This window comes from Ranitomeya variabilis, chromosome 8 (genome assembly GCF_051348905.1).
Source record: "Ranitomeya variabilis isolate aRanVar5 chromosome 8, aRanVar5.hap1, whole genome shotgun sequence".
Taxonomy (NCBI): domain Eukaryota; kingdom Metazoa; phylum Chordata; class Amphibia; order Anura; family Dendrobatidae; genus Ranitomeya; species Ranitomeya variabilis.
The window spans coordinates 217,291,974-217,319,971 of record NC_135239.1 but is presented as its reverse complement, the minus strand read 5'-3'; the positions used below and the strand labels follow the sequence as shown (position 1 = coordinate 217,319,971).

The 27,998-nt window shown below is 51.7% G+C and overlaps 1 protein-coding gene across 10 annotated transcripts in view; it reads left to right on the top strand.

Annotated features, from left to right (window-relative positions):
- SEMA3F (semaphorin 3F) overlaps nt 1–27,060 on the top strand; it is an 82,139-nt gene extending 55,079 nt beyond the window's left edge. For 5 of the 10 annotated variants that reach the window (XM_077277101.1, XM_077277105.1, XM_077277103.1 and 2 more), the window contains 17 exons: nt 10,079–10,239; nt 11,950–12,012; nt 12,550–12,669; nt 14,102–14,185; nt 15,140–15,233; nt 16,153–16,272; nt 16,369–16,508; nt 16,764–16,878; nt 16,968–17,037; nt 17,118–17,262; nt 17,347–17,569; nt 17,826–17,914; nt 18,099–18,140; nt 18,556–18,725; nt 18,853–18,920; nt 22,037–22,170; nt 24,089–27,060. In XM_077277101.1, the coding sequence (XP_077133216.1) occupies nt 10,079–10,239; nt 11,950–12,012; nt 12,550–12,669; nt 14,102–14,185; nt 15,140–15,233; nt 16,153–16,272; nt 16,369–16,508; nt 16,764–16,878; nt 16,968–17,037; nt 17,118–17,262; nt 17,347–17,569; nt 17,826–17,914; nt 18,099–18,140; nt 18,556–18,725; nt 18,853–18,920; nt 22,037–22,170; nt 24,089–24,490 (2,240 nt within the window). In that variant the 3' untranslated portion in view covers nt 24,491–27,060. The remainder of the gene's footprint in view (nt 1–10,078; nt 10,240–11,949; nt 12,013–12,549; nt 12,670–14,101; nt 14,186–15,139; nt 15,234–16,152; nt 16,273–16,368; nt 16,509–16,763; nt 16,879–16,967; nt 17,038–17,117; nt 17,263–17,346; nt 17,570–17,825; nt 17,915–18,098; nt 18,141–18,555; nt 18,726–18,852; nt 18,921–22,036; nt 22,171–24,088) is intronic. The other 5 variants (XM_077277102.1, XM_077277107.1, XM_077277110.1 and 2 more) reach the window with 3 other exon arrangements.
- The last annotated feature ends 938 nt before the right edge of the window (nt 27,061–27,998 follow it).

Genomic DNA, 27,998 nt, shown 5'->3' with positions numbered 1-27,998 from the left:
ACACATGGAGGGGGACACATTGTCAGGTCGTACACATGGAGGGGGACACATTGTCAGGTCGTACACATGGAGGGGGACACATTGTCAGGTCGTACACATGGAGGGGGACACATTGTCAGGTCGTACACATGGAGGGGGACACATTGTCAGGTCGTACACATGGAGGGGGACACATGGAGGGGGACACATTTTAGAGCTTGGCTGAGGTGAGCCCGTTCTGTGCAGGAGGTGGCACCTGCTCTCGGTGATGGCGCCTGTTCCTGTGCAGCAGTTGCTCTTCTTCCTCCCAGGCCTGGAATCTTTGCTGCCTAATTAGTGGCGGCCGCTCTGAGCTTTGTAATTACAACTGGGGTCAGCGGCCAGAAAGTTCCTCAAAGTGCAGCGGCTGCACACAGGCCGCGTCTCCTGCCGCCTCACACTAATTATTAATGAGTCATTTCACCAATGTGAGGACGTCAGTGCCGCGGTCACCGGCAAATGTGCTGCAGAAGGACAGGGCTGCCAACAGTCACTGGTGAGATGCTTCCTCACCTGTGCAGGCACCCATCCCCTGTGCGGGGCCGGAGAGTGGGCATCTCACATCTGCGGGGCAGGTCGGCAGCCTCCCATCCCCTGTGCGGGGCTGGTCAGTGGGCATCTTATCCCATCCGCGGGGGCGGTCAGCATGCACCCATCCCCCAGTGCCAGGACAGCCGGCGGGCGCCCATCCCCCGGTGCCGGGGCAGCTGGCGGGCACCCATCGCCAGTGCAGTGGGACAACACAACAATGCTGAGATTGTTCGCTCTGCACCAGTGTGTCGGTCCATCCGGTCCCCCCCTCATGGCCGCTGTAGAAGAGATGGGGCCGATCTCGTCTTGTGACACTTTCTCTCTAAGCCGTTCTCCATTTTCAGGAGCAGCGGCGTTCTCAGGGTTACATTGGTGACTCCGGCACAGGCGGTTTCCTCCAGCAGCGCTCGTGCGCCATGTGCAGGACATGACGGCATAATGTGCCTGTGACCACTGACGAGATGCCGCTCGCTGCCTTATGGCGGGCCCGGTGTGGAGGTAAATGTTGGCGCTTTTTTTGTTCATTACTTCCTTATTTGTATCAGATCAGGAACAACCATGCCGCTTGTCTCTCCTCTCCTCGCCCGTCCCGGTGGCGCCCCATCTTCTGTCTTCTTCTGGTATCGGGGTGGTTTTGCCGTCTTTGTCTCTCGGACGACGTCTCCCCCGTACTTCCTTCGGTTTTAGACTCTTGTCTCCTGGAATTTGACCTGCTTTGTAGCCATGAACCCATAGTCTGGTCCCAGCCGGCCGCTATCAGTTATGCAGGGGTTAACAACCTCTGGTTCATTTCTGAAGACCTTATCATCTCTACTCCCAAAATGCCTGAAATTCTGGAAGTGTTTCTTTAACTCCAGGGGTGAAATGAGGAATAATATAAGACTGGAGGCGAGACTGTGAGGAGTCCATTCTGCCGGAGGGGGCTCCGGTCACGTGACCGCCGCGGACATGGCGCTTCATCTGTACGCCATATCCCCCCCCCCCCCCCCTGTGTAGGATTACATTATCCTGTGACATCACATTCACATTGTATCCGCTCTGCTCCATGTAGCATGGACCGGCATCCTGATTGTTCTTCTGGTAGCGACTCGGACTGCGAGGAACCTATCTGCACTTCAAAAATCCCAGAAAATGGCTTATGGCCTCCAACACTATTACTGTTCTGCAGCGACCTCCCCTGGAAATCGCACTATTACCGAACCCCTTGGTGTCGAGGTGCCGCACGGGTCTGTGACATGTAGAGCATGTGTGTCCTGCATCTCCGCCCTCTTACAGCAAGCATGTGTCCTGCATCTCCGTCCTCTTATAGAGGGAGCATGTGTGTCCTGCATCTCCGTCCTCTTATAGAGGGAGTATGCGTGTCCTGCATCTCCGTCCTCTTATAGAGGGAGTATGTGTGTCCTGCATCTCCGTCCTCTTATAGAGGGAGTATGTGTGTCCTGCATCTCCGTCCTCTTATAGAGTGAGCATGTGTGTCCTGCATCTCCGTCCTCTTATAGAGGGAGTATGCGTGTCCTGCATCTCCGTCCTCTTATAGAGGGAGTATGTGTGTCCTGCATCTCCGCCCTCTTACAGAGTGAGCATGTGTGTCCTGCATCTCCGTCCTCTTATAGAGGGAGTATGCGTGTCCTGCATCTCCGTCCTCTTATAGAGGGAGTATGTGTGTCCTGCATCTCCGTCCTCTTATAGAGGGAGCATGTGTGTCCTGCATCTCCGTCCTCTTATAGAGGGAGTATGCGTGTCCTGCATCTCCGTCCTCTTATAGAGGGAGTATGTGTGTCCTGCATCTCCGTCCTCTTATAGAGGGAGTATGTGTGTCCTGCATCTCCGTCCTCTTATAGAGTGAGCATGTGTGTCCTGCATCTCCGTCCTCTTATAGAGGGAGTATGCGTGTCCTGCATCTCCGTCCTCTTATAGAGGGAGTATGCGTGTCCTGCATCTCCGTCCTCTTATACAGCAAGCATGTGTCCTGCATCTCCGTCCTCTTATAGAGGGAGTATGTGTCCTCCATCTCCGTCCTCTTATACAGCAAGCATGTGTCCTGCATCTCCGTCCTCTTATAGAGGGAGTATGTGTGTCCTGCATCTCCGTCCTCTTATAGAGTGAGCATGTGTGTCCTGCATCTCCGTCCTCTTATAGAGGGAGTATGTGTGTCCTGCATCTCCGTCCTCTTATAGAGTGAGCATGTGTGTCCTGCATCTCCGTCCTCTTATAGAGTGAGCATGTGTGTCCTGCATCTCCGTCCTCTTATAGAGGGAGTATGTGTGTCCTGCATCTCCGTCCTCTTATAGAGTGAGCATGTGTGTCCTGCATCTCCGTCCTCTTATAGAGGGAGTATGTGTGTCCTGCATCTCCGTCCTCTTATAGAGGGAGTATGTGTGTCCTGCATCTCCGTCCTCTTATAGAGGGAGTATGTGTCCTGCATCTCCGTCCTCTTATAGAGGGAGTATGTGTGTCCTGCATCTCCGTCCTCTTATAGAGTGAGCATGTGTGTCCTGCATCTCCGTCCTCTTATAGAGGGAGTATGTGTGTCCTGCATCTCCGTCCTCTTATAGAGGGAGTATGTGTGTCCTGCATCTCCGTCCTCTTATAGAGGGAGTATGTGTGTCCTGCATCTCCGTCCTCTTATAGAGGGAGTATGTGTCCTGCATCTCCGTCCTCTTATAGAGGGAGTATGTGTCCTCCATCTCCGTCCTCTTATACAGCAAGCATGTGTCCTGCATCTCCGTCCTCTTATAGAGGGAGTATGTGTGTCCTGCATCTCCGTCCTCTTATAGAGGGAGTATGTGTGTCCTGCATCTCCGTCCTCTTATAGAGGGAGTATGTGTGTCCTGCATCTCCGTCCTCTTATAGAGGGAGTATGTGTCCTGCATCTCCGTCCTCTTATAGAGGGAGTATGTGTCCTCCATCTCCGTCCTCTTATACAGCAAGCATGTGTCCTGCATCTCCGTCCTCTTATAGAGGGAGTATGTGTGTCCTGCATCTCCGTCCTCTTATAGAGGGAGTATGTGTGTCCTGCATCTCCGTCCTCTTATAGAGGGAGTATGTGTGTCCTGCATCTCCGTCCTCTTATAGAGGGAGTATGTGTGTCCTGCATCTCCGTCCTCTTATAGAGGGAGTATGTGTGTCCTGCATCTTCACCCTCTTAGAGTGAGCATGTGCGCCCTGCATCTCCGCCCTCTTATAGAGTGAGCATGTGAGTCCTGCTTCTTTGCCCACCTATAGCAAACCTGTGAGTCCTGCTTCTCAACCCGCCTATAGAGCTTGAGTCCCGCTTCTCCACACACACCTATAGAGAGCCTGTGAGTCCTGCTTCCCCTCCCCCACATTTAAGGAGAGCCTGGGAGTCTTTCCCCCTCCCCCCACTTTTAGGGAGAGCATGTGAGTCCTTCCCCCTCCCCCCACTTTTAGGGAGAGCCTGAGAGTCCTGCTTCTGCCGCCCACCTTCCTGACTTCATTTACTGTCATGTCCGTAATCGGAAGCACAGAAATCAGTGGAGGCCTCTGCTACCTCTGTTGTCTATCGACTTGTATGGGAGAAAGTTGAGGCCACGCTGTGTGATCTCTGCATAGGTGATTGTGCAGGGAGGGGGAGGAGGTAAGCTGAGACCATGCATTGTCTGTATGTCGGTGTCATCCTGCCTGTGATGATGATGAGTGAGGACGCGCCGGTTGTGAGGACGCGCCGGTTGTGAGGACGCGCCGGTTGTGAGGACGCGCCGGTTGTGAGGACGCGCTCGTTTCTGGCTCTTGTGTAACCGTCCTGTATATCAGCCCCAGATTGCCGAGTGATTGTTGGCTCCCCTGCATAGTGCGGCCGTCTGTGTGCAGTGGGCGTCCTGCGCCCTCTCATGTCTGATCCTTCCTGTGCTCCACTACATGCGTGATCTGCTGTCAATCATCAGCTACTGTTACTGCACCCGGGATGTAACACTGCGTCCACATCAAAGCAGACATGAAAGCCTCGCAGCGGGCGGACGCCCCTCATCTGCTCCATCTTTACCAACTATTGTTTCTCATCAACAAGCAAAATGATCCCAGATCCACAGTCGGCGTCCCTGGGTCCTGATTGTGAAATCCTTGATGTAAACCAGCTCCACATACTGGAAAATAAGACATGTACTGGGAGTGCACATAGCAGCCATCACTGGAAACATGATGGGGCCGAGCGTGGGCCGTGGACTGCGTCTAATGATGGGGCCAAGCGTGGGCCGTGGACTGCGTATAATGATGGGGCCGAGCGCGGGCCGTGGACTGCGTATAATGATGGGGCCGAGCGCGGGCCGTGTACTGCGTATAATGATGGGGCCGAGCGCGGGCCGTGGACTGCGTATAATGATGGGGCCGAGTGCGGGTCGTGGACTGCGTATAATGATGGGGCTGAGCGCGGCGGGCCGTGTACTGCGTATAATGATGGGGCCGAGCGCGGGCCGTGTACTGCGTATAATGATGGGGCCGAGCGTGGGCCGTGTATTGCGTATAATTATGGGGCCGAGCGCGGGCCGTGTACTGCGTATAATGATGGGGCAGAGTACACGCTGTATATCCTGTGACTGAGCCGAGCGGTACGAGCCCTGGCTGATCTGTGCCGCGTGTTGCACCCAGTGTGAGTGCGCTCCACCGCTGAGCGCCACCTGTAATGTAACGCTACACTGTGAATTAATTAGACTTTAAGTCCGGGATTGGCGGTATCATGGCCGCCACGTCTGCATGACATCACCCGGCGCAGCTGTTGCGGGCTTTCGGCCCCTTCACACGTCTAATGAACATGTTTGGGATGTCTCGCGTCCCCAAGAGATGACTGAGGTTACAGCTACCAGTGGGGTTCTGCAGCCGCTCCTGGGGGCGAGAAGCTCCACTATCTCCCCCCCCCCCCCCCCCCCCCCTATATCCTTCATATGAAGGTCTCATCCGTGAAGGCTTCTTGGGCTGCTGGGCTCTGTTGTCCGCACGCATCAGCATCATCAACCCACGTCTGTCTATCTGAGCAGCTCTAATACTGGTGGTGCTCAGCGGTCATGGAACTACATCCCCCAGCATGCCATGTCCTGAAATATATACACCTCTGAGACCAGCACCTAGAAATCCTCAGTAACCGTTCCTGATGGATCTAATTTAGGAATCGCTGTACTTTTCCTGAATTACAGCTTGTGTTCTCTTCCAGAGCTGCACTCACTATTCTGCTGGTGCAGTCACTGTGTACATACATTACTCATCCTGAGTTACCTCCTGTATTATACCCCAGAGCTGCACTCACTATTCTGCTGGTGCAGTCACTGTGTACATACATTACATTACTGATCCTGAGTTACATCCTGTATTATACCCCAGAGCTGCACTCACTATTCTGCTGGTGCAGTCACTGTGTACACACATTACATTACTGATCCTGAGTTACATCCTGTATTATACCCCAGAGCTGCACTCACTATTCTGCTGGTGCAGTCACTGTGTACACACATTACATTACTGATCCTGAGTTACATCCTGTATTATACCCCAGAGCTGCACTCACTATTCTGCTGGTGCAGTCACTGTGTACATACATTACATTACTGATCCTGAGTTACATCCTGTATTATACCCCAGAGCTGCACTCACTATTCCGCTGGTGCAGTCACTGTGTACATACATTACATTACTGATCCTGAGTTACCTCCTGTATTATACTCCAGAGCTGCACTCACTATTCTGCTGGTGCAGTCACTGTGTACATACATTACATTACTGATCCTGAGTTACCTCCTGTATTATACCCCAGAGCTGCAATCACTATTCTGCTGGTGCAGTCACTTTGTACATACATTACATTACTGATCCTGAGTTACATCCTGTATTATACTCCAGAGCTGCACTCACTATTCTGCTGGTGCAGTCACTGAACATACATTACTGATCCTGAGTTACCTCCTGTATTATACCCCAGAGCTGCACTCACTATTCTGCTGGTGCAGTCACTGTGTACATACATTACATTACTGATCCTGAGTTACATCCTGTATTATACCCCAGAGCTGCACTCACTATTCTGCTGGTGCAGTCACTGTACATACATTACATTACTGATCCTGAGTTACTTCCTGTATTATACCCCAGAGCTGCACTCACTATTCTGCTGGTGCAGTCACTGTATATATACATTACATTACTGATCCTGAGTTACATCCTGTATTATACTCCAGAGCTGCACTCACTATTCTGCTGGTGCAGTCACTGTGTACATACATTACATTACTGATCCTGAGTTACATCCTGTATTATACCCCAGAGCTGCACTCACTATTCTGCTGGTGCAGTCACTGTGTACATACATTATATTACTGATCCTGAGTTACCTCCTGTATTATACTCCAGAGCTGCACTCACTATTCTGCTGGTGCAGTCACTGTACATACATTACATTACTGATCCTGAGTTACCTCCTGTATTCTACCCCAGAGCTGCACTCACTATTCTGCTGGTGCAGTCACTGTGTACATACATTATATTACTGATCCTGAGTTACCTCCTGTATTATACTCCAGAGCTGCACTCACTATTCTGCTGGTGCAGTCACTGTACATACATTACATTACTGATCCTGAGTTACCTCCTGTATTCTACCTCACTGCACTCAGCTGCATCATTGGGAGATTTCAGTTCTGCAGCCTGTAGAATAGTGAGTGCAGCTCTGGGGTATAATACAGGAGGTAACTCAGGATCAGTAATGTATGTACACAGTGACTGCACCAGCAGAATAGTGAGTGCAGCTCTGGGGTAAAATACAGGAGGTAACTCAGGATCAGTAATGTAATGTATGTACACAGTGACTGCACCAGCAGAATAGTGAGTGCAGCTCTGGGGTATAATACAGGAGGTAACTCAGGATCAGTAATGTAATGTATGTACACAGTGACTGCACCAGCCGAATAGTGAGTGCAGCTCTGGAGTATAAGGCTACTTTCACACATCCGTCGGTACGGGGCCGTTGCAAACCGTCGGCCCGACGTACCGACGGACGTTGTGCTAAATTTAGCAGAACGTGGGCAGCGGATGCAGTTTTACAACGTATCCGCTGCCCGTTGTGATGAGCGGGGAGGAGGGGGCGGAGTTCTGGCCGTGCATGCGCGGTCGGAAATGGCGGATCCGACGGACAAAAAAAGTTACATTGAACTTTTTTTTCACGATAGACCGCTAAAACACGACACATCTGTCGTCCATTAACCCCTTCATGACCGTGGGATTTTTCATTTTTCCATTTTCGTTTTTCACTCCCCTCCTTCCCAGAGCCATAACTTTTTTATTTTTCCATCAATTTGGCCATGTGAGGGCTTATTTTTTGCAGGACGAGTTGTACTTTTGAATGACACCATTGGTTTTACCATGGCGTGTACTAGAAAACGGGAAAAAAATTCCAAGTGCGGTGAAATTGCAAAAAAAGTGCAATCCCACACTTGTTTTTTGTTTGTTTTTTTTGCTAGGTTCACTAAATGATAAAACTGACCTGCCATTATGATTCTCCAGGTCAGTACGAGTTCATAGACACCTCACATGTCTAGGTTATGTGTCTAAGTGGTGCAAAAAAATTCCAAACTTTGCAAAAAAAAAAAATTGCGCCATTTTCCGATACCCGTAGCGTCTCCATTTTTCGTGATCTGGGGTCGGGTGAGGGCTTATTTTTTGCGTGCCGAGCTGGCGTTTTTAATAATAGCATTTCGGTGCAGATATGTTCTTTTGATCGCCCGTTATTGCATTTTAATGCAATGTCGCGGCGACCAAAAAAATGTAATTCTGGCGTTTCGATTTTTTTTCTCCTTACGCCGTTTTGCGATCAGGTTAATACTTTTTTTTTATTGATAGATCGGGCGATTCTGAACGCGGCGATACCAAATATGTGTAGATTTGATATTTTTTTTATTGATTTATTTTGATTGGGGTGAAAGGGGGGTGATTTAAACTTTTATATTTTTTTTATTTTTTTCACATTGTTTTTAACTTTTTTTTTTAACTTTTGCCATGCTTCTATAGCCTCCATGGGAGGCTAGAAGCAGGCACAGCCCGATCGGCTCTGCTACATAACAGCGATCATCAGATCGCTGTTATGTAGCTAAAATGCAGGTGTGCTGTGAGCGCCGACCACAGGGGGGCGCTCACAGCCACCGGCGATCAGTAACCATAGAGGTCTCAAGGACGTCTATGGTTACCTTCCTGACTCATCGCCGACCCCCGATCATGTGACGGGGGTCGGCGATGCGCTCATATCCGGCCGCCCGGCCGGATGCGGTAGTTAAATGCCGCTGTCTGCGTTTGACAGCGGCATTTAACTAGTTAATAGCGGCGGGTGATCGCGATTTCACCCGCCGCTATTGCGCGCACATGTCAGCTGTAAAAAACAGCTGACATGTCGTGACTTTGATGTGCGCTCACCGCCGGAGCGCACATCAAAGCAGGGGACCCGACATCGGACGGTATAGTACGTCCGATTTCGGAAAGGGGTTAAAGTGTATGGCAAAAAAAACGGATCCTGCGGGCAAATTTGCAGGATCCGTTTTTTTGCCATAACGACGGATTGCGACGGAGGAAAAAAGACGGAAGTGTGAAAGTAGCATAATACACGATTTAACTCAGGATCAGTAATGTAATGTATGTACACAGTGACTGCACCAGCAGAATAGTGAGCGCAGCTCTGGAGTATAATACAGGATGTAACTCCGGATCAGTAATGTAATGTATGTACACAGTGACTGCACCAGCAGAATAGTGAGTGCAGCTCTGGAGTATAATACAGGATGTAACTCAGGATCAGTAATGTAATGTATGTACACAGTGACTGCACCAGCAGAATAGTGAGTGCAGCTCTGGAGTATAATACAGGAGGTAACTCAGGATCAGTAATGTAATGTATGTACACAGTGACTGCACCAGCAGAATAGTGAGTGCAGCTCTGGGGTATAATACAGGAGGTAACTCAGGACCAGTAAAGTAATGTATGTACACAATGACTGCACTGTAGAATAGTGAGCGCAGCTCTGGAGTAGAGGATAAGTAGTGGATGTGCACTGTATATAGAGGCTGATGCGTCCTGTAATGTGGGGTTGGTTTTCGGGTCGTTACTTCCCGTCTCCTTGAGATGTCTGAGGTTTGGCCGATTCTCCTCGGTGACTTATTATTAATGCTCTTCGGGACGGTTAGTCGTGTCCCGGCCTCGGGGTCGCTCTTTAGGGCTTCAAACCTTTAATTAACCCATAAGCCCCTGGTTCACCTGTAGACGGCTCGGGTGAGGCTCGTTTAACCCTGTGCTGTCTCTTGTATGAGCCGTGACCCCAGTGTCTTGAGATATCACAAGGTTTCATTGTGTCGTCATTCGGGAATCTGCTTTCTTTCCGCAGACGGCGTCACTCTTCTAGCAGGGTTGGATTAAGTATTTTGTGTCTCCTGTGTAATGATGCAGCTCCTGGCACAATGTGCTGAGACTTGTAGTTCTCCCACCACAGCCCAGGAGGACCTCGCTGGTGCTTGTGTCTTTAATAATTGATGTTTCTCCTTGCAGAGCTGAAGGCCTCAAGCACCGCACATTTCCTGCACTTCCTGCTGAACACCACGGATTATCGGATTCTGCTGAAGGATGAAGATCACGACCGGATGTACGTGGGCAGCAAAGATTACATCCTGTCCCTGGACCTGCAGGACATCAACCGGGAGCCCCTCATAGTAAGAGCACGCGGGTGGTGGCGGCCGTACCATATAGTGACCACACTGCTGAGGGTCCTCGGTATGAATCCCACCGGGGGACACAGCTGCCAGACACGTCCTGCCCACACTGTTCTTACAACTTTGTAAGGGTATGTGCACACGTCCGGATTTCTTGCAGAAATTTCCTGAAGAAAACCGGAAATTTTCTGCAAGAAATCCGCATTTTTTTTCCGTTTTTTTTTCCGTTTTTTTTAGCATTCTGCAAGCTTAATTAGCTTGCAGAATGCTAAAGTTTTCCAAGCGATCTGTAGCATCGCTTGGAAAACTGACTGACAGGTTGGTCACACTTGTCAAACATACTGTTTGACAAGTGTGACCAACTTTTTACTATAGATGCTGCTTATGCAGCATCTATAGTAAAAGATAGAATGTTTAAAAATAATAAAAAAAATGCTTATACTCACCTGCAGACCTCAGCGGCGTCCGTTCCGTATAGATGGTGTGTGCGCGCAGGACCTTCCATGACGTCGCGGTCACGTGAGCGGTCACATGACCGGTCTCGACCAATCACAGGACAGTGACGTCATCGCAGGTCCTTCACCGCACACCAGCTACAGGAACCGAAGCGGCAGCATGCACCTGAGAGGCGGGAAGACATCGAGGGTGAGTATATCACTATTTTTTATTTTACTTCTTTTTTTTTTTACCACTTATATGGTGCCCAGTCCGTGGAGGAGAGTCTCCTCTCCTCCACCCTGGGTACCAACCGCACATAATCTGCTTACTTCCCGCATGGTGTGCACAGCCCCGTGCGGGAAGTAAGCAGATCAATGGACTCCTAGGTGTGCGGAATCCCCGCAATTCCGCATTTTTAATGAACATGTTGCTTTTTTTTCCGCGATGCGATTTTTTCGCGGAAAAAATCGCAACATTTGCACAAAAAATGCGGAATACACTGTAAATAATAGGAGGCATAGGTTAGCGGTTTTTTTGCGGTTTTATCACGTTTTTATAGCAAAAAAATGCGGAAAATCCTGAACATGTGCACATGGCCTAAGACCAGTTTGACCATCCATGACTCGGATTCCCAGTACAGCTCGTCTGTGGACACTCATTCCTGTGAGAGAACGGATAGCGGCTGGTGACGTCTCTCCTGATGTCCCATGACTGCGCTTTAAATTGTTACTGATCATCTGGTGCTCGGGGCACAGACACCTACAACCGCCAGTGATGAGCGATGAGCCCCTCTCGCCTGGGTGCCGGCTCCTGTACGCAGTAGATGATCGCACAGCACTGCAGCGTAGGGACTGTCCGTAATGCAGCCCTCTGGGCTCCTGTACATGCCGTGCTCCGGGGTCATGCACGTGCCGCGCTCCGGGGTCATGCACGTGCCGCGCTCCGGGGTCATGCACGTGCCGCGCTCCGGGGTCATGCACGTGCCGCGCTCCGGGGTCATGCACGTGCCGCGCTCCGGGGTCATGCACGTGCCGCGCTCCAGGGTCATGCACGTGCCACCCTCCGGGGTCATGCACGTGCCGCCCTCCGGGATCCCGCGCGTGCTGCAAGTGCCGACATTGCTAATGTGTAGAGAGAGGCGCAGGCACCCTACATTACCCAGGATGGAGGCGACATACAAAATACCGTGTTTGGATTTAGGGGGGATTTTTATGTTTTGTGTTCTCACAATTTTACCGCAGCCTCGCCATTAATCGGCTTTATTTTCTGCAGATTCACTGGCCGGCAAAGCAGCAGCGAATCGATGAATGTGTCTTATCCGGTAAAGATATCAATGTGAGTACGACCAGCAGATGCCAATGAACTGTCAGCTCTTAGGGCAAGTCCAACCTCCAGCATAGTGAAGGGCCGTCGCCTGCAGGGTAGGGGAGGACTTGCTGATCAGTGGGGTGTCCCTTTAATTGATCGCACTGCATGAATTCTCTATGGGCCAGGAAAGCGATCGGCTGCCCACACATCATGAATGGCTCGGCGGCTGAACGTGTGTCCTGCCGCTCCATCATTGCTGGGATAAAGGTGCCCGTTCTGCCGATTGGTCAGCGGTCAAACCCCCAATGATCATTAATTGCTGCCCCCTGTAAAGCTGCTCTCCTCTGGCTGTAAGTCCCGGAGCAGCGCTCGTCTCGGCTGTTATACAGGTGATTATGTCTGCGCCCGGCTGTGTAATATCCAGTGAGGAGGACGAGGCCAGGTTGCCGGGATTTTGTGTCATTAACTCTGTGTCTGTATCTTCCCTCTTCTCCCCTCTGATCTCGTGGACTTCCTTCTATTCTCCTTTCTCTTCTCTCTATTCCAACCTTTTGTTATTCACAGGGAGAATGCGGTAATTTTATCCGTCTCATCCAACCCTGGAACAGGACGCACTTGTACGCGTGTGGAACAGGAGCGTATAATCCTGTGTGCACGTACATCAACCGTGGACGCAAAGCTCAGGTACTGAGAGTTATGATCTGCACCATGGCGGAAAGTGTGCGAGCAGTGATGTATAGTGATCTGTATGCGGTGTCTGGGGCGATGCTCTGCAGGCTGCGTTCCCCTTACTGCTCTCCGGACTCTGCCCCCCTGCAGAGCGCTGCATTACAAGTGATGGTGCCGGTGTGAACACCAGCTTCCTGGGGGCGTAGAGAAGATAAAATGGCCCAGCAAGTTACTAGCCAGCAGCCATATACGGCGCTCTGCTCACTGGCGCCACCAGGACATGTTCTCCATCAGGCCATTATTACAGGCAGGGGGTGAGCCACATAACCATCCTCATCATCCATGTACACGATGGGGGTGGTAGTGATGGAGGAGTGCAGATAATAATGAGGAGACGACTGGAAGTAGAAACGCGTGAAGCCGCTGTGGTCAGAGCGATGTTGGCCCGTCCTCTGGTCACCCGATATGATGGCCCCTTGGTATGGCAGCCCCCGGGTTCAAGTGGTCATTTGTCACATGCAGAAGCCACCGAAGCAAAAATGACCTTTCTTGGGAGTAACAGAGCGGCACGTTTCAGGGCCCTTCTCCATTGTACTGAGAAAATGAGCCATCTGCGGAATTGGAAGCGAGCAGGAGACACGCTCTGCACACACTGTGCGCCATGTACACCGCACAGAACAGGAACAATGCCAGGAGGTCGCCTGCACGGTGAAAGGGACACAACGGAAATGGCCCAAACCAGTCCGGGCTCCTAAGGAGATGATGGGAGTAGAGAACAACGTCCTCCCATCATCCGCTCTTCTCATGGATCCTTTGTGAAGAGTCCTGAAAAAAATGTTTTGGAGTTTTCCTTAATAATCTACCGCGGTGTCGCTCTGCCAGTATGTGCAGCTGGTGAATGTGGTGAAGGTCGGGGTTCCTCCTATATCACCTGGTACATTAGGATACAGCTGTATATGGGGGTGTCAGGTGATCGGAGTAATCTAATCGCACATGGTGGGGTTATTGGGGATTTGCTGGTGGTGTCAGTGTATCAGCGCTGTTCCCCTGGAGGTGAGTGACGGTCATCACTGATTTTTGGATGTGATTATTCTGTTCTGTGTCGTCCATGATCCATCACACGTGACTTGATTGTCTGGTTTCCATGTGCTCTAACATTTCATACATGCCACCTGCATGCCAGTAACACGTGTGCCGCAGCGTAGCCGTGCCACAGCATAGCCCTGCATGCCTCCTTGTGCCGTCCCGTGTCTCCGTGTGCTCCACGTCTCCTGTCTGCAGAGATGCATCCAGAACTAACAGTAGGACTAGGGGTGGCCTCCATCTGTGCCCTGTGTGTTCACCATCCGTGTCCTGTCTCGCACCCCGTCCTGGCGGTGTCCCCCGTCCTGCCTTGCACCTGAGCCGCCTTCAGCTCTAACTCTTATTGCCCTGCTCCTCTCTTCAGGCCTCAGATCACACAGCGCCCCCAGGAGGAAGAGGGAGCAGAGCAGCAGATTATCCGCCCAGCCCAGCACCAGCAGAGCACAAGGTGGGGCCAGTCCCAGGGGCCGCAGAGCCCCCTCCCCATCCTGATACTGGGGCCGTGACCTCTGTAGCCCTTCTTACTGTGTGACATAAACCAATTGTATGTTTCCCCTCACAGGTTAGTGTTGTGCAGACAACGGCCCCCTCAGCCGACGTCCATGACACCCCACATAGGAGAAGCGCCTCATTGTGTGATGGGAGACCCCAGATCCCCTGCAGTAATGAGCGGCCCACACACGAGACCTTGCATGGCCGTGTGTGCGGGATCTGCTAACATGAGGGGGTGTGAGACCTCCGGGCCCCGGTATCTCCTGCCGTGCCATGACAGTAAAGATCATGGCCGCTCTTGTCGCACTCATTGTCCGATGCGCTGTTACGTAGCGCACATCCCGTGCATCGCTCCAGGTCACGCCGGCGCTTCTCCAAGGGGTCATGGTCCCACCATAGTCTGCAGTCCGGGGCCCCTGATGACCAGTGTGCCAGGGCCCAGTCTGATCAGCACTGAGTAGTTTCTGTAACTTGCTCACCATTTGTAAGATCTCTGCTTGCTGTCGGGCCCTAGAAGCACCCTAGAGGCTTGAGAACGGTTGTGAACTAGTCCTGTCACACAGCTGAGGGTTTGTTACAGTATGTCAGGGCAGGTAAGTACTCTGGGCCTGCAGTCCAGCACCGCACCGAGAAGTCAGAGATGGTTTCCATTCACCAGCAGCAAGCAGAGATATTGTAAATGGTGAGTCCTTCAGGCCTCATCGCTGTGTGTGCTGGAGGAGCTTGTCCACCGTTCATCGTCCTCCGCCTCCATAATGTGTCCGCTCTTCCGAGGAGCTTTCTTTGTCTTCATGGGTCAGACATCCCCTGTACTACAGTCCCGGTACTGATGGTGTCCGCTGCCGATTATCCCAGTGTGCCGCCAACTGCGGGGTCCCGGCCTCACCTCCTGCCTCTTCTCCCCTCACAGGATTATGTCTTCTACCTGGACCCGGACCGCGTGGAGTCGGGGAAAGGAAAATGCGCTTATGACCCCAAGCTGGACAGCGTGTCTGCCCTCATTAGTAAGTGAAGCCCCCCGTGTGTGACCCCTCCGGTACCCCCTGAGCTCAGAGATGAATATACAGGCAGTATTTGTGAGCAGCTGCTGGATCCAGGGAGGAGGTCCGTGTGGGGGGAAATAAGACAAGACTGCCAGATCTCATTCCCGCTAATCCGTTTACCCCCCCGAGAGGCCGCGCTGTGTGACCCCCTCCCTGCGGCCTCCACCTGAGGGGCTTTCCTTACAGTCTGAGGTCGAGACTTTCTTAATTAATCAGGAGCAGCTGCTGGGCTGGGAGCCAGCGAGATAAGCGTCACACCACGTCCACATCTGTGTGCACTGCTGCTCCGGCCGCACAGTCCCTCCGCGTCCACATCTGTGTGCACCGCTGCTCTGGCCGCACAGTCCCTTCGCGTCCACATCTGTGTGCACCGCTGCTCCGGCCGCACAGTCCCTTCGCGTCCACATCTGTGTGCACCACTGCTCCGGCCGCACAGTCGCTCCTTGTCCACATCTGTGTGCACCGCTGCTCCGGCCGCACAGTCCCTCCGCGTCCACATCTGTGTGCACCGCTGCTCCGGCCGCACAGTCCCTCCGCGTCCACATCTGTGTGCACCGCTGCTCCGGCCGCACAGTCCCTTCGCGTCCACATCTGTGTGCACCACTGCTCCGGCCGCACAGTCGCTCCTTGTCCACATCTGTGTGCACTGCTGCTCCGGCCGCACAGTCCCTCCGCGTCCACATCTGTGTGCACCGCTGCTCCGGCCGCACAGTCCCTCCGCGTCCACATCTGTGTGCACCGCTGCTCCAGCCGCACAGTCCACGTCCACATCTGTGTGCACCGCTGCTCCGGCCTCACAGTCGCTCCACGCCGACGACTCAAATGGCGGCACATATGTTTTCTCAGTTCTATCTTCCCCCTCTTGTCCTGACTTTTACAGACGAGGAGCTCTACTCCGGGGTCTACATAGATTTCATGGGCACCGATGCTGCTATTTTCAGAGCGATGGGCAAACAAGCCGCCATGAGGACGGACCAGTACAATTCCCGCTGGCTGAATGGTAAGACTCCAGTGATACACTGTGCAGCATGAGCGGATGATGGGTGGATGATCCTTCCTCCTCTCTATGCTCATATAATGGCTGCTCTCTCTGCAGACCCTGCATTCGTTCACGTACAGCTGATCCCCGACAGCTTGGAGCGAAATGACGATAAACTTTATTTCTTCTTCCGGGAAAAGTCCACGGATTCTCCCCACAGCCCGACCATATACTCCCGCATCGGAAGGGTCTGCCTGGTAAGAAGCGTCGTTCTCACACCGACTGTGAACCTCGCATGGTCGCCAGCTGTGCACCACAGTGGACCCCTGAGGCCGAGACTTGTCAGGGGCTGACACCTAGGATCTGTGGATCACAGATGGCTGGATACATTGTAACAAACCCTGTGCTGTGACCAGAACAGGTTCTCAGCCTCTAGATATAAAATGTTTCCATTTACTGCTAGCAAGCAGAGGAGCTAATGTGCTGACCTCGGTGCCATGTGCTTGTCCTAGAACGATGATGGAGGTCACTGCTGCCTGGTGAATAAATGGAGCACGTTCCTGAAAGCGCGGCTCATATGCTCCGTGCCGGGGGCAGACGGAATCGAGACTCATTTTGATGAATTGCGTATGTATCTGGATTGGGGGTCGGCGCTGCGGCCCAACGGGACGCACTGCGGGGTCAGGAAATCATTGGTATATCATGTGTTCTTATAGAGGACGTCTTCATTCAGCAGACGCAGGATAATAAGAACCCCGTCATCTACGCCGTGTTCTCCGCCTCCGGGTAAGTCTCGCCTCTCACCCCTGATGGTGGCACAGTGTCGGTCCACATCTACCGCGCTCATCTCCCTCCTTCTTGTGTAGCTCCGTGTTTAAGGGTTCGGCCGTGTGCGTCTACTCCATGGCCGACATACGCATGGTGTTCAATGGACCATTTGCTCACAAGGAGGGACCCAACTACCAGTGGATGCCGTATACTGGAAAGATCCCGTATCCCCGGCCTGGAACGGTAAGAGCGCCCCCCTGTGGTGAGTGGGTATATGGGAATTTATATGGTACACAGATGTATAACTGCCTCCTTGTGCTGGTGCAGTGTCCAGGAGGCACCTTCACGCCGTCCATGAAGTCCACTAAGGATTACCCGGATGAAGTGATAAACTTCATGAGGACGCACCCGGTCATGTACAACGCCGTGTACCCCGTGCACCGCCAGCCCCTGCTCGTCCGCACCAATGTCCACTACAGGTTCACCAGCATCGCTGTGGATCAAGTGGATGCGTCTGATGGAAGATACGAGGTTCTCTTCTTGGGCACAGGTAACGAGCCGTCCATTGTGGTGGAGTGCGGAGTCATATGAGGACAGGAATCAGCGGCAACTCCTGATTGTGTCCTGCTGATTGTCCATAACAGGACAAACAACGCGGGCGAGAAGGAGCATCTCATGCACGGCATCCCATCAATCACAAATGCTCCTCTTCATTAAATGTTAACGCTTCCTGCGCAGCACAGAACAGGGAAGCGGTCGTCATTCCACTTCTTGCTCCAGTAATCCTTCCGTTTTTTTTCTCCCAGATCAGGGCACAGTGCAGAAAGTGATCGTCCTTCCAAAAGATGACCTGGAGACGGAGGAGCTGATCCTGGAGGAGGTGGAGGTGTTCAAGGTGGGACTTCAGGGGCTGCAGATACAGATGTAGCAGAGCTGAATCTGTCAGTGAGCTGTATCTCTGTGGGTTCACACTGTATCACAGCCCAAGGGACATATTTATCAGGAAACACTGATACCGGACACACTGCAACGCTACAGCCATATACTGCGTCTCCTCCTGACTCTGTCTTTTCTCTTAGATCCCGGCACCAATCAAATCCATGAAAATTTCATCAAAACGAGTAAGTGCCTGGTATCGTCAGCCCCCGACCGTCCTCCTAGCACAGACTGTACGTAAGAGGTGGCCGGTGTCACATTTCCCATATTCCAGGCTGAGTAGAGACTGTCAATGTACAACCATGACCCACTCGGATCCAGTCCGTACACCACTACTCAGACCATGGCCATTGGACGAGGTGTCGGTCAGGATTTATCAGTCACCTATTAATATTGATGATGCTGCGGGCATTGGTTATCCACGTAGGCTGCCCCTGCAGGGGTCACATCTGTCACCCTCCAATAATCAGCAGAACCTGTGTCCATCTGTCCACACCACAGGGTAACCCACTTTTCAGGGGGATTCTCTCATGACGGTGGTCCCAGACGGTCACGTGATCTGTTGTATCCAGATCAATAACTCATCATTTCTTATCACAGCAACAGCTCTACGTGTCGTCGATGTCCGGGGTGACGCATCTCGCCCTCCATCGTTGTGACGTGTACGGAGAGGCGTGTGCTGACTGCTGCCTGGCCAGAGACCCTTACTGCGCGTGGGATGGGAAAACGTGTTCGCGCTATTCAGCGTCCTCCAAGCGGTACGCAGAGGGGTGAGGCCCGGGCTTAAATCTAGAGAAACCTTCTCATTTCCAGCCGGCCCATGTCCCAGCCGCATCCATCTAACACCTGTCCCCGCCGTCTCCTCTTCGCTCCATTTCTCTCTGCTATTGTTTACAGGCGAAGCCGGCGACAGGATGTCCGACATGGGAACCCTATGAGGCAATGCCGCGGGTACAACTCCAACGGTAAGAGCTGAACCCGAGCTTCCGATCAACCCAAGTAACGGGAGCGGTAGAAGTTCCCTCCCCCCATATAGGCATGACTGAAAGTGTGGGCACCCTTGAAATTGTTCCAGAACATGAAGTTCATGAACTATAGCCATTACACGTGTCTTTTTATGCTCAGGTTTATTTCCTTTGTGTTTATTGGAACAACACAAAGAAACAGAGGAAAAAGGGCAAATTGGACATAATTTTACACAAAACCCCCAAAATGGGCCTGAGAAAATTGTTGGCACCTTGCTAAAATTGTGAACGAGCATCACGTGCTAGAAAGTAGAAACACACACTCACCTGTGGCAAGAAATAGGTGGGCAATATGAAAATCACATCTGAAACCAGATAAAAGTGGAATAAGTTGACTCAATCTTTGCACTGTGTGTGTAACACTCAGCATGGAGAAGAGAACTGTCTGAGGACTTCGAGAAACAAAATTGTTCAAAAATATCAACAATCTGAAGGTTTACAAGTCCATCTCCAGAGATCTTCATGTTCCTTTGTCCATGGTGCACAACATATTCAAGAAGTTTACAACCCCCTAGCACTGTAGCTTATCTGGCTGGATGGCAGAGAAAAATGGATGAAAGGTTATAACGCAGTATAGTCCTGATGGTGGATAATCCTGTATCAAGGTCCAAAGAAATCCAAGCTGTCCTGGCTGCTCAGGGTGTATCAGTCTCAGCGCAAACTATCCGTCCATCCGTAAATGAAATGCTATGGCAGGAGGACCCTACTACTGACACAGAGACATAAAAAAGTTAGGCTGCAGTTTGCCAATATGTATGTAAGCCAAAATCATTCTGGAAAAGCATCTTGTGGACAGATGAGACCAAGATTGAGCTTTTTGGTAAAGCACATCAATCTACTGTTTACCGAAAACAGAATGAGACCTACAAAGAAAAGAGCACGGTACCTACAGTCTGTTATGGTGGAGGGTCACCGATGTTTTGTGTTGTTTTGCTGCCTCTGGCACTGGGGGCCCAGACTCTGTGCAAGGCATCATGAAATCTGAAGATTACCAAAGGATTTTGAGTGGCAATGTAGTGCCCAGCGTCAGAAAGCTGGGTGTGTGTCCTAGGCCACGGGTGTACCAGCAGGACATTGACCTCCAAACAAACTTCAAGAAGCCCCCAGAAATGGATGGAAACAAAGCGCCGGAGAGTTCTGAAGTGGCTGCAATGAGTCCGGATGTAAATCCCATAGATCACCTGTGGAGAGATCTCACAAGGACTATAGGGAGAAGACGAAATATGAGAGCGGGATCGGATTGTAAGAAGAGTCCAAGATCCCGGCTGAGAGGAGGAAGAAGCTGTGATGGTGATAGGGAGCGACTGATCGCTGAGGTTTATTCCACAGGACGTGCAGCCAAATATCAGGTGGAGGGTGTCAGCAATTTGGTCCGGACCATTTTTGTGGTTTTGTGAGAATTTATGTTCAATTTTACTTTTTTCAGTTTTTTTTGTTTTATTCCAAAACACATAAAGGAAATAAACCTGAGTAACAAACACGGGGAATTGTGATAATGTTCTGGGGGAAGTAATGTATGTACACAGTGACTGCACCAGCAGAATAGTGAGTGCAGCTCTGGGGTATAATACAGGATGTAACTCAGGATCAGTAATGTATGTACACAGTGACTGCACCAGCAGAATAGTGAGTGCAGCTCTGGAGTATAATACAGGAGGTAACTCAGGATCAGTAATGTAATGTATGTACACAGTGACTGCACCAGCAGAATAGTGAGTGCAGCTCTGGGGTATAATACAGGAGGTAACTCAGGATCAGTAATGTAATGTATGTACACAGTGACTGCACCAGCAGAATAGTGAGTGCAGCTCTGGAGCATAATACAGGAGGTAACTCAGGATCAGTAATGTAATGTATGTACACTGTGACTGCACCAGCAGAATAGTGAGTGCAGCTCTGGAGCATAATACAGGAGGTAACTCGGGATCAGTAATGTAATGTATGTACACAGTGACTGCACCAGCAGAATAGTGAGCGCAGCTCTGGGGTATAATACATGATGTAACTCAGGATCAGTAATGTAATGTATGTACACAGTGACTGCACCAGCAGAATAGTGAGTGCAGCTCTGGAGTATAATACAGGATGTAACTCAGGATCAGTAATGTATGTACACAGTGACTGCACCAGCAGAATAGTGAGTGCAGCTCTGGAGTATAATACAGGAGGTAACTCAGGATCAGTAATGTAATGTATGTACACAGTGACTGCACCAGCAGAATAGTGAGTGCAGCTCTGGAGTATAATACAGGAGGTAACTCGGGATCAGTAATGTAATGTATGTGCACAGTGACTGCACCAGCAGAATAGTGAGTGCAGCTCTGGAGTATAATACAGGATGTAACTCAGGATCAGTAATGTAATGTATGTACACAGTGACTGCACCAGCAGAATAGTGAGTGCAGCTCTGGGGTATAATACAGGAGGTAACTCGGGATCAGTAATGTAATGTATGTACACAGTGACTGCACCAGCAGAATAGTGAGTGCAGCTCTGGGGTATAATACAGGATGTAACTCAGGATCAGTAATGTAATGTATGTACACAGTGACTGCACCAGCAGAATAGTGAGTACAGCTCTGGAGTATAATACAGGAGGTAACTCAGGATCAGTAATGTAATGTATGTACACAGTGACTACACCAGCAGAATAGTGAGTGCAGCTCTGGAGTATAATACAGGATGTAACCCAGGATCAGTAATGTAATGTATGTACACAGTGACTGCACCAGCAGAATAGTGAGTGCAGCTCTGGAGTATAATACAGGATCTAACTCAGGATCAGTAATGTAATGTATGTACACAGTGACTGCACCAGCAGAATAGTGAGTGCAGCTCTGGAGAATAATACAGGAGGTAACTCAGGATCAGTAATGTAATGTATGTACACAGTGACTGCACCAGCAGAATAGTGAGTGCAGCTCTGGGGTATAATACAGGAGGTAACTCGGGATCAGTAATGTATGTACACAGTGACTGCACCAGCAGAATAGTGATTGCAGCTCTGCAGTATGAACCCATGTTCCTTTCCATACAACATTTAATGTCTTCTGCAGCCAATAAGAACGGGATGGATGCCGCGCAGTACGGGGTGGAGGGAAGTTCTGCCTTCCTGGAGTGCCAGGCTCGCTCCCCTCAGGCCTCTATCAAATGGATTTTACAGAAAGACAACTCTGAGCGTAAGAAAGAGGTAAGAGCAGGGATGTGCAATTAATTTTGCCATGGGGCCGCATGAGAAATTGGGATGGTTTTAGAGGGCCGGACTAATATAATTACCGTATTTTTCGAACTATAAGACGCACCGGACCATAACGTGCACCCCAAATTTGTGGTGAAAATTGCAGAAAAAAATATTTTTTTTATAAGATGGGGGTCCGTCTTATTGTCCGAATTTACAGTATCTTACCTGAGGGCTGGCGGTGGCAGAGCAGGGTCACAGGAGGCATGGTGTCGGCAGAGGTGGGGTGATGCGGTGTGGCGTGCACTTGAGCAGGGTCCCTTCCTGCTTAGGTGGGCGACGCCACGGCCTGGTGTTCATGGGGGGGTTGCAGCAGTGCTGTGACGACGGCAGAGGTGCGGCATGGCGTGCGCAGGGTCCCTTCCACTGGTGAGGTGACGCAGCGGCCCGGAGTGCAATGTGAGCAGCAGAGCCGGGTTGAATATCGGTGGCGGCGGCCATCTTCCCGAGGGCGCGAGTGCACAGATGGAGTGGTCTGCTTCACGGGGCTTCAGGAAAATGGCCGCGGGAGGCCGCGCATGCGCAGATGGAGATCGCGGCGGCCATTTTCCTGAAGCCGAGATCTAAATCTGCAAACTCGGCTTCAGGAAAATGGCCGCCGCGATCTGCATCAGCGCACGCGCGGCCTCCCGCGGCCATTTTCCTGAAGGCCCGTGAAGCAGAGCACTCCATTTGCTCATGCGCGGCCTCGGGAAGATGGCCGCCGCCACCGATCTTCAACCCGGCTCTCCTGCTCACATTGCACGTAACGTACGTACGATGCGTATGAGCTCAGGGCCTTCACTCCAGCCGCCAGCGGTACTCCTCAGAAGCGTCTGGCGGCTGGCTGAGCGGTGCCGGGGGTGGCTGTCAGAAGTGACAGCTAGCTGGCGGGCCGTTTAAAATCATCAGGCAGGCCAGATGCGGGCCGCATCTTGCCCAGGTCTGGGTAAGAGGGTCCCCAGTGATGATACGAATGACCCTTCCTCAGAAGAAGCTCCCAGTTTTCCATACACGATGATGGTTCCTTTCTGCCATAACCAGTGCGACGATTCCTCACTATTGGAGTTGTTGGAGTGCAGAGGCCTCGTCAGAAGTCTAAGGCCACCGGACTAGAGCCCCCCAAATGCCGCCTCTCCTTAGGCCCAGCGAGACGTGATGCCGGCAGATAGGAGGCGGTCGGGGGCTCTGGTTCTGTGGCCCCGGACCAGGCTCCTGTGAATGCTTTGTTCAGCTCTACCTGTACACAGTCCACTCTGCGGAGATGCGGAGCCATTGTAGACACCAGCTCCGTCTTTATAGAGCAAGAGACGAGCGCAGGGAGGAGGAGAACATGTTGGGGGGGTTTCTCCTCCCCGCGGTTGCACTGGGCGCCTGTGCTCGGTTTCTACTATCCTTTTCTGCTGACTGCTTTGTGTGATTGTTTCTATTCAGTAACAGCAAGCAGAGATCTTTTCATTGTTCATAAATGCAGCCCTGGACGCCCCCTGAACTATTAGGCTATGTGCACATGTTAAAAAAGAGGTGCAGTATTTTCTGCACAAAATCCGCATCTCCTGGCAGAATCCGCAGCTGCAGTTTTAGTGCGTTTTTTTGTGCGGAATTTATACGGATTTTCTGCAGTTTTTACTACTGCGGATTTCTATTAATGGAGGGGTGCAGAAACGTACAAAAGAAGTGACATGCACTTCTTTGAAATCTGCAGCGTTTCTGTGCGGATTTTTCTGCACAATGTGCACAGCTTTTTTTTTTTTTCACATTGATTTACATTGTACTGTAAATCACAGTGCAGATCTGCAATGTTTCTGCAGCAAAAAAAAACGCTGCAGATCTGCACTAAATCTGCATCGTGTGCACACAGCCTTAATGTAACTGTGCTCTTCTTCCACAGCTGCGCTCAGAAGGACGCTTCTTGAAGACGGAGCAGGGTCTTCTCCTCCGGTCTCTCCAGCTGTCCGACACCGGCGTCTACCACTGCACCGCCACCGAGAACAACTTCAAGCACACAGTGATGCGTGTCCGACTCCACGTCCTGAGCGCCGAGGCCGTCGCTGCCGCTCTGCTTCACCCCGATGGTCCCGCTCCTTTGTCCTCGCACCCGGCTGGGCCCCCCGGGGCCTACGATGATTTAGTGCAGCTGCTCTCCCAGCCTGAGATGGGACTCATCAACCAATACTGCCAGGGATACTGGCGCCCATCGGGCTCCTCTCACAGCGACACCAAAGACCTCCAAGACCAGAAGCGAGCGAGGAATCGACGGAACCACCCGGCTACAGAGGAGCTGCAGACATGAAGGGGACGTGACCTTCTGCAGGACTTTCTTCCAGCCTCCTGACCCCACACGTTGCTTTCCCCACAGACTTGCCCCTATTTTATTTTTACCCAAACCTTTTTTTTTTCTTAATAAGTAAAAACTCTAAATATATAAATATATAAATATCTATAAATATACGGACGTCGGAGGATTCGCCTTTCATGGTCCCTCAGAATTTATTTATTGGGGGCCGCAGAGATTCCCGGTTTGGAGAGTCGCTTTGTTACTGACAGTTCTTCATTACATGGATTGTGTGGGGCTTCTGCAGAGCGCTGCAGCCTTGGTGCACCGCAGGACATTGCACCTTCCATGATTCTGCTTCACCCTATGGCCACTGGACGGCACACGGAGCATTCCTCTTCTGCCCTGCGAGGTCCAGCTGCTCTGCAGATCATTGCTCAGCGAACTGCTCATGTTGTACATATATTTAGCGGCCTTTGCATGGCACAGCCCATCACATGACGTTGGTGGCCAATCTGACTGGTGTCTTCAAGTCTCCATGATTTGATTTTGGTTCTCGCACAGTCGGATCAGTGACTGCAGCCTCCAGAATCGGCCTTGGTGTGAACACCCTATGGTCGGGGGCACAGAGTCTCAGCCTCCAGGATCGGCCTTGGTGTGAACACCCTGTGGTCGGGGGTCTCGGCTTCAGTGTGAACGTGCTGTGATTGGAGGGTGTGGGGTTTCAGCCACCAGAATCATCCTCTGATGCACTATGGTTGTGGGGAGTGGGGTTTCGGGCTCCAGGATCGGCCTTCATGTTAACGCCCTAGGGTCTGGGGGTGTGGAGTCTTGTCCTCTAGGTTCGGCTTTGGTGTGAACGCACTAGGGTTGGCTTTGCGGCGTCTCAGCCTCAATGATCGAGCTTGGTATGGATGTGCTATGGTCGGGGGTCTCCACCTCCAGGATCCGCTTTGGTGTGACTGCCCTGGGGGGGGGGGTCTCATCCTCCAGGATCGGCGTTTATGTGAAAGCCCAAGGGTTGGGGGGCACGTGGGCTCTCCTCCTCCAGGATTGGCCTTGGTGTGAATACACTAGGGTTGGCTTTGCGGCGTCTCAGCCTCCATGATCGAGCTTGGTGTGGATGTGCTATGGTCTGGGGGTCTCCACCTCCAGGATCCGCTTTGGTGTGAACACCCTAGGGTTGGGGGCTTTTTGTCTCCTCCTCCAGGATCGGCCTTTATGTGAACACCCTAGGGTTGGGGGCTTTTTGTCTCCTCCTCCAGGATCGGCCTTGGTGTGAACACCCTAGGGTTGGGGGCTTTTTGTCTCCTCCTCCAGGATCGGCCTTGGTGTGAAGGCCCTAGGGTTGGGGGCTTTTTGTCTCCTCCAGGATTGGCCTTGGTGTGAATGCCCTAGGGTTGGGGGCCTCCGGTCTCCTCCTCCAGGATTGGCCTTGGTGTGAATGCCCTAGGGTTGGGGGCGTGGGGTCTCCTCCTCCAGGATTGGCCTTGGTGTGAATGCCCTAGGGTTGGGGGCTTTTTGTCTCCTCCAGGATCGGCCTTGGTGTGAAGGCCCTAGGGTTGGGGGCTTTTTGTCTCCTCCAGGATTGGCCTTGGTGTGAATGCCCTAGGGTTGGGGGCCTCCGGTCTCCTCCTCCAGGATTGGCCTTGGTGTGAACACCCTAGGGTTGGGGGCGTGGGGTCTCCTCCTCCAGGATTGGCCTTGGTGTGAATGCCCTAGGGTTGGGGGCCTCCGGTCTCCTCCTCCAGGATTGGCCTTGGTGTGAATGCCCTAGGGTTGGGGGCGTGGGGTCTCCTCCTCCAGGATTGGCCTTGGTGTGAATGCCCTAGGGTTGGGGGCGTGGGGTCTCCTCCTCCAGGATTGGCCTTGGTGTGAATGCCCTAGGGTTGGGGGCGTGGGGTCTCCTCCTCCAGGATTGGCCTTGGTGTGAATGCCCTAGGGTTGGGAGGCGTAGCGGTCTCAGTCTCCAGGATCGGCATCGATGTGAGCGCGCTATGGTTGAGGGCATGGGGTCTCAGCTTCCTTAAAGTCTTCCTTTTTGTTACTGGTCGGTAAGATTACCTGGGATCTGTGAACCAAGTGGAGGGGAAAAGGTCCGTGGTGATCTCTATTGTGATCACATATGTAAACGTCACCCTATAGGACTGTGTACAGCACTGGATGGTGACGAGGGGCTTCATAGCATTAGATGGACCCCCTTGTCCTGCTAACATCTGTATATTTGTCCATCTGTAGCAGAATGAGATGACTGTTTGTGCCCTGATGCCGCCTGCACAGATTCAGGCCGGGGACCCACGAGTCTGACTGGCTCTTCTGTCGGGAGATCCAGTATCGAATGGGGTGTCTAATGCTCCTGTGCTGGTCCGTCTGGTGCACCCTGAGCCTCTCGTGCTGTGCTGCGCTCTGGTGTCTCGCAGGGGACGGGCACGGCGAGGACCTCTGTTGCTGGCGCTGCGTTCCTCGCTGCTGTGCCAGATATTGATTGTGTGTAAATAGATGTAAATGAGACTGTAACTATGAGACGTGCGGTGAATTATCTCCTGTGGACGACACACTACAAATAAACACTGGCCTGTTTTATACAATGTGACTGGGGTTGTGATGGGGGATGGGTGCTGCCGGAAACCATGGCCGCCCTGGACCCGCCGAAACATCAATGGCTGGAGAACCGCGAACGTATCCCTCATCCAACGCTGAGGAATGAGCCGCTCCGATAATCTGACTTTCCTTTCTTGGATTTTTAAGATTATTGCTTGTTGTCAGTGAATATGAACCCACATTGTTTACATTCACTGACACTAAAAACTTGTGAAATGTGTCTGTGTGGGCAAACATCTGTGAGCAGAAGCCACAAATCAGCGTGGATCCAGGTGAGGACAACACGTAGTCACAACCTCCGACTGTGTCAGGCGTGGGCTCCCACTATGGACGTAAAGTGCTTCCATTCACTGCCGGGAAGCAGACACCAAAATGACCACGAAATCAAAAGCCTATGGAAAAATTTCATTATATGAGTATATTCTGTTTACATGGAACTGTATGAATCTGTATACAGGGAGCTCCCCCTAGTGGTGGCTGCAGACAGGATCTTATCATGTATCTGTATACAAGGAGCTCCCCCTAGTGGTGACTGCAGACAGGATCTTATCGTGTATCTCTGTATACAGGGAGCTCCCCCTAGTGGTGGCTGCAGACAGAATCTTATCATGTATCTCTGTATACAGAGAGCTCCCCCTAGTGGTGACTGCAGACAGGATCTTATCATGTATCTCTGTATACAGGGAGCTCCCCCTAGTGGTGACTGCAGACAGGATCTTATCATGTATTTCTGTATACAGGGAGCTCCCCCTAGTGGTGACTGCAGACAGGATCTTATCGTGTATCTCTGTATACAGGGAGCTCCCCCTAGTGGTGACTGCAGACAGGATCTTATCGTGTATCTCTGTATACAGGGAGCTCCCCCTAGTGGTGACTGCAGACAGGATCTTATCATGTATCTCTGTATACAGGGAGCTCCCCCTAG